At 48.8% G+C, this 12,158-nt stretch overlaps 1 protein-coding gene across 1 annotated transcript in view; it reads left to right on the plus strand.

Annotated features, from left to right (window-relative positions):
• The window catches only part of WDR70 (WD repeat domain 70), a 672,355-nt gene that overhangs the window by 331,951 nt on the left and 328,246 nt on the right, over positions 1-12,158 (plus strand). The window contains exon 11 of the mRNA XM_063961183.1: positions 9,245-9,419. Within this exon, the coding sequence (XP_063817253.1) occupies positions 9,245-9,419 (175 nt within the window). The remainder of the gene's footprint in view (positions 1-9,244; positions 9,420-12,158) is intronic.

Here is a 12,158-nt window from a genome sequence, read left to right on the forward strand (position 1 = left end):
ATTATGATGATTGGTGCCCAAACCTCTATCTTGCCCAACAAATTGGGACAAGTGGAGTTGGACTTATTTCTTTTATTTATGAAGGCTTCTGCTGTTTAATAATTTTCATAATCGGAAAATATAATGAAATATAAATCTAATCCTGACTCAGACCAAATAAGGCAGTAATATAAAGGGAGATATGGTCAGAGATGGAAATGGGAGCGGAATCGGTGAGGGCCTTATAAATGAGTGTGAGAAGCTTGAACTGGATTCTGAAGGAGAAGGAGCCACTTTGTGTTCCACCGGAAGACTGTAGTAGATCCACTGCATATCACTCCTGACACTTTTATATTTTAGCTAATCTTTCGTTACTATCCTTGCATCTCTAGCTTTCTTTTATGCTAAAAAATCTCTTAGTACAGTTCACACCTCGGATTTATTAAAATGCTCTGAAAGTGGACTGGTATGAAGACACCTCCTGATGATATACAGTAGATGTGTCCTGACGACCTTTTTTTTTAGATTTCTTGTTTTTCCTACATACACCAACCCGCATTTATGTTCTAACATATGTTTTACATTGCGGGATTGACACGTGATAAAACCATTAATTACATCAGTGGATTCCAAACTTTTTTGAATCACGGCGCCCTAGAATATCAGAATTTTTTTCACGGCACCCCTAGGCCAAAAATTTCTTATTGAGAAATTTAGAAAGAAATATTACATTAAGTAGATTGCGTTTATATGTCATCCTTAGGGTCAGTTGTGTGGTGAGGGACAGGATTTGCTTCTGTTTGACCACATATTTTATGACTGGCAGCCGCCAGCACTGGTTTTGCCTATCATATTGACCATGAATAATTTGAATTGGTCCTGGACCACCAACCCAGGGCACCCCTGCAAGTGTCCCGAGGCACCCCAGGGAGTCACGGCACACAGTTTGGGTTCCTCTGAATTACATATTTCTCTTACGTCCTAGAGGATGCTGGGGACTCCATAAGGACCATGGGGTATAGACGGGCTCCGCAGGAGACATGGGCACTATAAAGAACTTTTAGTATGGGTGTGCACTGGCTCCTCCCTCTATGCCCCTCCTCCAGACCTCAGTTAGATTTTCTGCCCAGAGGAGATAGGGTGCATTACAGAGGAGCTCTCCTGAGTTTCTCTGAAAAATAATTTTGTTAGGTTTTTTATTATTTTCAGGGAGCACTGCTGGCAACAGGCTCCCTGCATCGTGGGACTGAGGAGAGAGAAGCAGACCTACTTAAGTGATAGGCTCTGCTTCTTAGGCTACTGGACACCATTAGCTCCAGAGGGAGTCGGAACGCAGGTCTCACCACGCCGTTCGTCCCAGAGCCGCGCCGCCTTCCTCCTTGCAGAGCCGGAAGGTAGAAGCCGGGTGAGTATAAGAAGAAAAGAAGACTTCAAGGCGGCAGAAGACTTCAGATCTTCACTGAGGTAAGCGCGCAGCGGTAACGCTGCGCGCCATTGCTCCCACACACTACACACACGGAACAGGCACTGATGGGTGCAGGGCGCAGGGGGGGGGGGCGCCCTGGGCAGCAATAAACCTCTGGACTGGCAATAAGGGTACATTAGGCTGCGGAGGCAGTAAATGCAGAGATCCCCCGCCATTTTTTGTATATTGAAGCGGGACCGAAGCCCGCCGCTGGAGGGGGCGGAGCTTGATCCCTCAGCACTAACAGCGCCATTTTCTCCACAGAACGCTGCAGAGAAGCTGGCTCCCCGGACTCTCCCCTGCTGAACTCGGTGACAGAGGGCTGAAAAGAGGGGAGGGGGGGCATTTTTAAGGCGCAGTGAGTGTATACACATTGATTATATATATATATATATATATATATATATATATAAAAAGCGCTATCTGGGTTTTATTCCAGTGTCAGTTGGCGCTGGGTGTGTGCTGGCATACTCTCGCTCTGTCTCTCCAAAGGGCCTTGTTGGGGAATTGTCCCCTTATAGATATATCCCTGTGTGTGTGGGGGTGTCGGTACGTGCGTGTCGGCATGTCTGAAGCGGAAGGCTCGTCCAAGGAGGAGGTGGAGCAGATGAGTGGTGTGTCTCCGTCCGCAACGCCGACTCATGATTGGATGGACATGTGGCATATGTTAAATGCAAGTGTGGCCTCATTACATAAGAGACTGGACAAAGCAGAGTCCAGGGAGAAAGCAGGGAGTCAATACACGGATTGGACTGGGTCACAGGGCCCCTCTGGGTCTCAAAAACGTCCCCTATCCCAAATATTAGACACTGGTACCGACACGGATTCTGACTCCAGTGTCGACTACGATGATGCAAAATTACACCCAAGGGTGGCAAAAAGTATTCAGTGTATGATTATTGCAATAAAAGATAGTTTGCATATCACTGATGACCCCTCTGTCCCTGACATGAGGGTGCGCATTTATAAGGAAAAGAAACCTGAGGTAACCTTTCCCCCATCCCATGAGCTTAACGAGTTATTTGAAAAAACTTGGGAAACTCCAGATAAAAAACTGCAGATACCCAAGGGGGTTCTTATGGCGTATCCTTTCCCTGCACAGGACAGGGTACGTTGGGAATCCTCTCCCAGGGTGGACAAGGCTTTAACACCCCTGTCCAAGAAGGTGGCGCTACCGTCTCCGGACACGGCAGCCCTCAAGGATCCTGCTGATCGCAGACAGGAGACTACTTTAAAGTCTATTTATGCGCATACAGATGCTTTGCTCAGACCGGCAATAGCATCGGCATGGGTATGTAGCGCAGTTGCAGCATGGACAGATACCTTGTCAGCTGACCTTGATACCCTAGACAGGGATACCATTTTATTAACCTTAGCCCACATTAAAGACGCAGTCTTATATATGAGGGACGCTCAAAGAGACGTTGGGCTGCTGGGTTCCAGAGCCAACGCCATGGCTATTTCTGCAAGACGAGCTCTATGGACCCGCCAATGGACGGGTGATGCAGACTCAAAGAAGCATATGGAGGTTTTACCTTACAAGGGTGAGGTTTATTTGGGGAAGGTCTCGCGGACCTGGTTTCCACAGCTACCGCAGGTAAATCTACCTTTTTACCTTTTGTACCCCAACAGCAAAAGAAAACTCCACAGTATCAGATGCAGTCCTTTCGGTCGCATAAGTCCAGAAGAGGTCGGGGCTCTTCCTTCCTTGCCAGAGGTAAGGGTAGAGGAAAGCGAACACCTGCTTCGGCTAGTTCCCAGGAGCAGAAGTCCTCCCCGGCTTCTACAAAATCCACCGCATGACGCTGGGGCTCCCCTAAGAGAGTCCGCACCAGTGGGGGCACGCATTCGCTTTTTCAGCCAGATCTGGGTTCTTTCAGACGTGGATCCTTGGGCGATGGAAATTGTATCCCAAGGCTACAAGCTGGAATTCGAAGAGGTGCCCCCTCGACGATTTTTCAAGTCGTCCTTGCCAGCTTCACCCCCGGAGAGGGAAGTAGTGTTAGCTGCAATTCAAAAGCTGTGTCAACAGCAAGTGGTTGTCAAGGTTCCCCTGGTCGAACAGGAAAAAGGGTATTATTCAACCCTGTTTGTGGTCCCGAAGCCGGATGGTTCGGTCAGACCCATTTTAAATCTAAAATCCCTAAACCTGTACTTGAAAAAGTTCAAATTCAAGATGGATTCGCTCCGAGCTGTAATATCCAGCCTGGAAGGGAGGGATTTTATGGTGTCACTAGAAATAAAGGATGCATACCTTCATGTCCCCATGTATCCCCCTCATCAGGAGTACCTGAGATTCGCTGTACAGGACTGTCATTACCAGTTTCAGACGTTGCCGCTTGGGGCTTTCCACGGCCCCGAGGATTTTCACCAAGGTAATGGCGGAGATGATGGTGCTCCTGCGCAGGCAGGGAGTCACAATTATCCCATACTTGGACGATCTCCTGATAAAGGCGAGATCGAGAGATCTATTGCTGAAGAGCGTGTCGCTCTCCCTGAGAGTGCTGCAACAGCACGGTTGGATTCTCAATCTGCCAAAGTCACTATTGGTTCCAACGACTCGGCTATCATTCCTAGGCATGGTTCTGGACACGGAACAAAAGAGGGTTTTTCTCCCATTGGAAAAAGCCCAGGATCTCCAGAACATGGTCAGAGACCTGCTAAAACCAAAAAGAGTGTCTGTTCATCAATGCACTCGAGTTCTGGGAAAAATGGTGGCAGCCTACGAGGCCATCCCCTTCGGCAGGTTTCATGCGAGGACTTTTCAGTGGGACCTTCTGGACAAGTGGTCCGGGTCCCATCTACAAATACATCAAAAAATAACACTGTCCCCCAGGGCCAGGGTGTCTCTCCTGTGGTGGCTGCAGAGTGCTCACCTTCTAGAGCACAGGTTCTCAAACTCGGTCCTCAGGACCCCACACAGTGCATGTTTTGCAGGTCTCCTTACAGAATCACAAGTGAAATAATTAGCTCCACCTGTGGACCTTTTAAAATGTGTCAGTGAGTAATTAATACACCTGTGCACTTGCTGGGTTACCTGCAAAACATGCACTGTGTGGGGTCCTGAGGACCGAGTTTGAGAACCACTGTTCTAGAGGGTCGCAGGTTTGGCATTCAAGACTGGGTTCTGGTGACCACGGACGTGAGCCTCCGAGGATTGGGAGCAGTCACTCAAGGAAGAAATTTTCAGGGACTATGGTCAAGCCAGGAGGCTTGTCTACACATTAACATACTGGAATTGAGGGCCATATACAACGGCCTACGACAAGCGGAGAATCTTCTTCGCGACCTACCGGTTCTGATTCAATCAGACAACGTCACAGCCGTGGCTCATGTAAACCGCCAAGGCGGAACAAGGAGCAGAGTGGCGATGGCGGAAGCCACCAGGAATCTTCGTTGGGCGGAAAATCACGTAAGCGCTCTGTCAACTGTCTTCATTCCGGGAGTGGACAACTGGGAAGCAGACTTCCTCAGCAGACACGATCTCCATCCAGGAGAGTGGGGACTTCATCACGAAGTTTTTGCAGGGATAACAAGTCTTTGGGGAATTCCTCAAATAGACATGATGGCGTCACGCCTCAACAAGAAGCTTCGGAGGTATTGTGCCAGGTCACGGGACCCTCAGGCAGTAGCAGTAGATGCCCTGGTGACACCATGGGTGTTTCAGTCGGTCTATGTGTTTCCTCCTCTTCCTCTCATCTCAAAAATATTGAGAATCATAAGACAAAAAAGAGTGCAGACAATACTTATTGTTCCAGATTGGCCTCGAAGGGCCTGGTACTCAGATCTTCAGGAAATGCTCACAGAAGATCCGTGGCCTCTTCCTCTCAGGGAGGACCTGTTACATAAGGGGCCCTGCGTGTTCCAAGACTTACCGCGGTTAAGTTTGACGGCATGGCGGTTGAACACCGAATCCTAGCTGGGAAGGGTATTCCGGAGGAAGTCATCCCTACTCTGATAAAGGCTAGGAAGAAGGTGACGGCAAAGCATTATCACCGTATCTGGAGGAAGTATGTATCTTGATGTGAAGCCAAGAATGCTCCTACGGAAGATTTCCATCTGGGCCGGTTTCTCCGCTTTCTACAGACAGGAGTGGATATGGGCCTGAAGTTAGTCTCCATTAAGGTACAGATTTCGTCCCTATCTTTATTCTTTCAGAAGGAATTGGCTTCTCTCCCAGAAGTTCAGACGTTTGTGAAGGGAGTGCTGCACATCCAGCCCCCCTTTGTGCCCCCAGTGGCACAGTGGGACCTTAACGTGGTGTTAAGTATCCTGAAATCTCACTGGTTTGAGCCTCTTCAAACGGTTGAATTAAAGTTTCTTACGTGGAAGGTGGTCATGTTATTGGCCTTGGCATCTACAAGGCGGGTGTCCGAATTGGCGGCCTTGTCCCACAAGAGCCCCTATTTGATTTTCCATGTGGATAGAGCGGAGTTGAGGACTCGTCCTCAATTTTTGCCTAAGGTGGTTTCTTCATTTCATATGAACCAACCTATTGTGGTGCCTGTGGCTACGGGGGGCTGGGAGGACTCCAAGTCCCTGGATGTAGTCAGGGCCTTAAAGATTTATGTAGCCAGAACGGCTAGGGTTAGGAAAACAGAGGCTCTGTTTGTCCTATATGCAGCCAACAAGGTTGGCGCTCCTGCTTCTAAGCAGACTATTGCTCGCTGGATCTGTAACACGATTCAGCAGGCTCATTCGACGGCTGGATTGCCGGTACCAAATTTGGTAAAGGCCCATTCCACTAGGAAAGTGGGCTCTTCTTGGGCGGCTGCCCGAGGCGTCTCGGCATTACAGCTTTGCCGAGCAGCTACTTGGTCGGGTTCAAACACCTTTGCAAAGTTCTACAAGTGTGATACCCTGGCTGATGAGGACCTCATTTTTGTTCAATCGGTGCTGCAGAGTCATCCGCACTCTCCCGCCCGTTTTGGAGCTTTGGTATAATCCCCATGGTCCTTACGGAGTCCCCAGCATCCTCTAGGACGTAAGAGAAAATAAGATTTTAAACCTACCGGTAAATCTTTTTCTCCTAGTCCTTAGAGGATGCTGGGCGCCCGTCCCAGTGCGGACAACATCTGCAATACTTGTATATAGTTGTTGCTTTCATAAGGGTTATGTTACAGTTGGAATCGGTCTTTGACTGATACTGTTTTTTTGTTCATACTGTTAATGGGTTGCGTATATTCCAGGTTATATTCCAGGTTATATGGTATGATTGGTGTGGGCTGGTATGAATTTTGCCCTTAGATTAACAAAATCCTTTCCTCATATTGTCCATCTCCTCTGGGCACAGTTCTCTAACTGAGGTCTGGAGGAGGGGCACAGAGGGAGGAGCCAGTGCACACCCATACTAAAAGTTCTTTATAGTGGCCATGTCTCCTGCGGAGCCCGTCTATACCCCATGGTCCTTATGGAGTCCCCAGCATCCTCTACGGACTAGGAGAAAAAGATTTACCGGTAGGTTTAAAATCTTATTTTCTTGTTGTTGCTCACTTGAAATGTGATGGTTCTAGTATTAGTCCCAGGGCTGGGGGAACGACACATTAAAGAAGATGCTCATTGATTGAATCCATTTACTGTACTACTATTGGGTTTACTGTCTTTTAGAGCACTTTACACCGGTGTATCTTTCAATGATTGAGCCTTCCTATATATGAAAACTTTGGGGGTCATTCCGAGTTGATCGCTAGCTGCCGTTGTTCGCAGCGCAGCGATCAGGCTAAAAATCTGCATTTCTGCGTATGGGGCGCAGGACGCACGCGCGTCGTACTTTCACAAAAGCCATTGCAGTTTCACACAAGGTCGAGCGACGCTTTTCAGTCGCACTGCAGATCGTTGAGTGATTGACAGGAAGTGGGTGTTTCTGGGTGGTAACTGACCGTTTTCGGGGAGTGTGTGTAAAAATGCAGGTGTGCCAGATGAAAACGCAGGAGTGGCTGGGGAAATGGGGGAGTGGCTGGCCGAACGCAGGGCGTGTTTGTGACGTCAAAACAGGAACTAAATAGTCTGAAGTGATCGCAAGCTAGGAAGTAGGTCTGCAGCTACTCAGAAACTGCTTGAAAATATTTAGCCGCCGTTCTGCGGTCCTTTCGTTTGCACTTCTGCTAAGCTAACATACACTCCCAGAGGGCAGCGACCTAGCGTTTGCACTGCTGCAAAAAGCAGCTAGCGAGCGAACAACTCGGAATGAGGGCCTTTGTTTGGTAAGTGTTTTTTAATATAGGATCTTTTTTAGGACTCTTTATTTTTTTATATGCTTTTTTCCAATTGTTTAGAATAAGAACCATGTTTACTAATGAGAACCATTAGATTACTAATGACAACCATTCATTAGTAAATATGCATCTTTCAATTACACTACATCAGGATTTTACTATCGTGTAAAACTAGTGAGAACCAGAATTCCAACTATGTACAAACTGTTCCCCCAGATTGGGGCTCCGCATTTATGATACGGGGTTTCCAGATTAGTGGAGACCTTTAGAGTCTACTTTCAACAAATAGCAGTTTTTAAACACTCTGCTTGGTACAGAGATGGACACAAACCTGATGTTTCTTCAGTTGAGCAATTATCGGGAGTCTGTGCAGCTTCTATCGCACTGCAATTGTGCAGCGATGGTCTTGTGACTCACTGTAAGGTGACTGACAGTCAGCGACCATTTGGGGGAAGTAACAGGGGGAGTGGCAGCAAACACGGAGGTGCATCATGACCGTTTTGGGAGCTTGTATGAGTCTGCGACTGCAGTCGTGTGCGTGGCTGCAGTGTGTCCAGCGTCTTCCTACGGCCATTCTGCATAACCCTTAGGGCTACATAGAACTTCTTACATAATGAACTGATCTGCAACGGATAATGCATCTTCCGGGATTTGTGAAGCTGCCGGTTGGTGTCTCAATACAAATCCATGCGGCAGCAACATTTGCGTTTTTTCGCACAGCCTGTGTGTACAAATTTGCAGCTGTGAATGCATTTTGTGTACATCTCTACATCAGGCCCACTGTCCTGTGCACTTTTCCGTGCTCCGTTATTTGATGCCCAAATGTATGCTATGATATTGCAATGAATTCCAGGCTATTCCGACTGTGTATTGCAGAAAGCCTTGGATCAATATCGGTTATTTTGGTTAAATGTCTTTTGAGGATGACTGCAGCTTGGCCTAGGTGTGAGCTGTACGAACAGGCGGCAGTGATGCTGAGAAATGCGGTGCAATCAGCCTGTGTGTGACCAGGTGTAAACTGACTTTATAAAATGTCTGTATTGTAATTTTCAGGACAGAAACTGGGAAACATGTTCATATAGGGGTCTGTTCAATGCATGTCGGATCCTCTCTGACGGAGGATCCGACAGTGCAGTATTCAATTTGCAGGCAAATCCGACTGGTTTTGCCCGTTTTCGACAATGCCAATCCGACTGTTTTTAAAGTCAGATTGACATTGTCGAAAACGGGCCAAAAACCTGTCGGATTTGGCCGCAAATCCGACAAAACACGTGGATCCGCGGCTAATCCGACAATCCACGTATTTTCCAACAAGTCGGAATTTCCGACTAGTCGGGAAAAACGGCACCCGGATTGAATAGGTCGAATCGAGTTATTACGACAAGTCGGAAATTCCGACTTCAATTGAATAGACTCCTTACTAGAGCATTCTCTATCGTGTTTTGAGCCTTGTTAATCGCTGGTATGAAAACATGTTTCTTTTATAAGTAGAACATGATAATAATAACATTACGCCATTTTTGTCTATTAGCATTTATGTGCGTCCGCTTTTAATAAAATCATTCTTTATCTTTTCCTTCAATAGAACTGTCCGGACTTGGGATGTTTCCAATGAAAAGAAGCATAAAAGTATTTTTAAACCGAGATCTGCGCAGGGCAAACGCGTGACTCCAACATGTGCCACCTACAGCAGAGATGGCAAGCTGATAGCCGCAGGATGCCAGGATGGCACCATACAGATCTGGGACCGGAATATGAGTGTAAGTTGTAAGGCAGTGTCATTGTACCAGTACATGAGCGCTTGGTTGTTCTGTACTTATTGATGACTGGGGCGAGGGGTCTAATAGCAGTAAACTTTGTTATATTAAATGAACATATTTAATTGTTGTTTACTCAGTAATTAGCCTGGATCAACTCAATCTAGGTGAGTTCATTGGTGGTGTTATTTGATCCGGTGAGGAGAGGGGATCTGGTCTGCATGTCTGGACTGCACGTGTTACTGATCATTTGTCAGGTAACACATATAATCATTTCTTCCTACTACATAACTCCTGCCCCTCTCCTGCCTGCCCGAGTCCCCTGTGTCCGGCTCCGGCAGCCCTGATTGGCTCGCGGACAGGCGCCAGTCCTAATATATAGGAAACTGGACCGAGAGGGGCAGGAAGAGCGTGTGCTGCACTCTCCTCTCCCCAGCAGTAGGCCAGCAGCAGAAGACAGTGCCAGCCCCAGGCAGCAGCAACAACAACTGTGAGTTACACTTCTGGGGCATATCTGGCACTGTGGAGGCATGTGTATCTGGCACTGTGGGGGCATATTTGTATCTGGCATTATGGGGGCATATCTGGTAATGTGGGGGCATATCTGGCATTGAAGGGGCAAATCTGGTACTGTGGGGGCATATGTGTATCTGGCACTGAGGGGGCATATCTGGCACTGAAGGGGCATATCTGGCACTGTGGGGGCATGTGTGTATCTGACTCTGTGGGGGCATATCTGGCACTGTGGGGGCATGTGTATCTGGCACTGTGGGGGCATGTGTATCTGGCACTGTGGGGGCATGTATATCTGGCACTGTGAGGGCATATCTGGCACTATGGGGGCATGTGTATCTGTCGCAGTGTGTGCATATCTGGCACTGTGGGGGCATATATGTATCTTACACTCTGGGGCAATGTGTATCTGACACTCTGCGGACATGTGTAGGCGGCACTGTGGGGGCATATCTGGCACTGTGAGGTATGTGTATCTGGCACTGTGGGTGCATGTCTGGCACTGAAGGGGCATATCTGGCACTGTGGGAGATATGTGTATCTGGCACTATGGGGGCATATCTGGCATTGAAGGGCCATATCTGGCACTGTGGGGGCATATCTGACACTGTGTGGGCATGTGTATGTGGCACTGTAACATAGAAACATTTCTCTATCGTCCTAGTGGATGCTGGGGTTCCTGAAAGGACCATGGGGAATAGCGGCTCCGCAGGAGACAGGGCACAAAAAGTAAAGCTTTAGGATCAGGTGGTGTGCACTGGCTCCTCCCCCTATGACCCTCCTCCAAGCCTCAGTTAGATTTTTGTGCCCGGCCGAGAAGGGTGCAATCTAGGTGGCTCTCCTAAAGAGCTGCTTAGAAAAGTTTAGCTTAGGTTTTTTATTTTACAGTGAGTCCTGCTGGCAACAGGATCACTGCAACGAGGGACTTAGGGGAGAAGAAGTGAACTCACCTGCGTGCAGGATGGATTGGCTTCTTTGGCTACTGGACATTAGCTCCAGAGGGACGATCACAGGTACAGCCTGGATGGTCACCGGAGCCTCGCCGCCGGCCCCCTTGCAGATGCTGAAACAAGAAGAAGGTCCAGAATCGGCGGCATGAAGACTCCTCAGTCTTCTTAAGGTAGCGCACAGCACTGCAGCTGTGCGCCATTTCCTCTCAGCACACTTCACACGGCAGTCACTGAGGGTGCAGGGCGCTGGGAGGGGGGCGCCCTGGGAGGCAATGAAAACCTATTTTTGGCTAAAAATACCTCACATATAGCCTCCGGGGGCTATATGGAGATATTTAACCCCTGCCAGAATCCGTTAAGAGCGGGAGACGAGGCCGCCGAAAAAGGGGCGGGGCCTATCTCCTCAGCACACAGCGCCATTTTCCCTCACAGAAAGGCTGGAGGGAAGGCTCCCAGGCTCTCCCCTGCACTGCACTACAGAAACAGGGTTAAAACAGAGAGGGGGGGCACTAATTTGGCGTTAGAAATATATAAAAAAGATGCTATAAGGCAGGGGTGTCAAAGACAAGGCCCGCGGGCCGAATCCGGCCCGCCAGACCTCGTCTGATGGCCCGCGGTGCCGCCGCCATGAAACCCCCTTCTCCCGAGTGCCCAGCTCGGGGGGGGGGCGGGGTTTCGCGGAATGACGCGATTGCGTCGTGACGTCACGGCGCAAACGCGTCATTCAACGAAACCCCGTCGGAGGAGGGAGAAGAAGGGAGCCGCGCAGACGAGGAGGGAGAGGCGGCTGAAGAGCGGCGAGAACCGCTTCAAATGTAAGTCAGCCCCTCTCCCTTCCTCTCTTTCTCTCTCTCTCCCTCCTTCCACCACCTGCCGCTATGTGTAAAATGGGGACCTGTGCCTGCCACAATGTGTAAAATGGGGACCTGTGCCTGCCATAATGTGTAAAATGGGGACCTGTGCCAATGTGTAAAATGGGGACCTGTGCCTGCCACAATGTGTAAAATGGGGACCTGTGCCTGCCACAATGTGTAAAATGGGGACCTGTGCCAATGTGTAAAATGGGGACCTGTGCCTGCCACAATGTGTAAAATGGGGACCTGTGCCAATGTGTAAAATGGGGACCTGTGCCTGCCACAATGTGTAAAATGGGGACCTGTGCCTGCCACAATGTGTAAAATGGGGACCTGTGCCAATGTGTAAAATGGGGACCTGTGCCTGCCACAATGTGTAAAATGGGGACCTGTGCCAATGTGTAAAATGGGGACCTGTGCCTGCC

The sequence above is a fragment of the Pseudophryne corroboree genome, chromosome 1 (assembly GCF_028390025.1).
Source record: "Pseudophryne corroboree isolate aPseCor3 chromosome 1, aPseCor3.hap2, whole genome shotgun sequence".
Taxonomy (NCBI): domain Eukaryota; kingdom Metazoa; phylum Chordata; class Amphibia; order Anura; family Myobatrachidae; genus Pseudophryne; species Pseudophryne corroboree.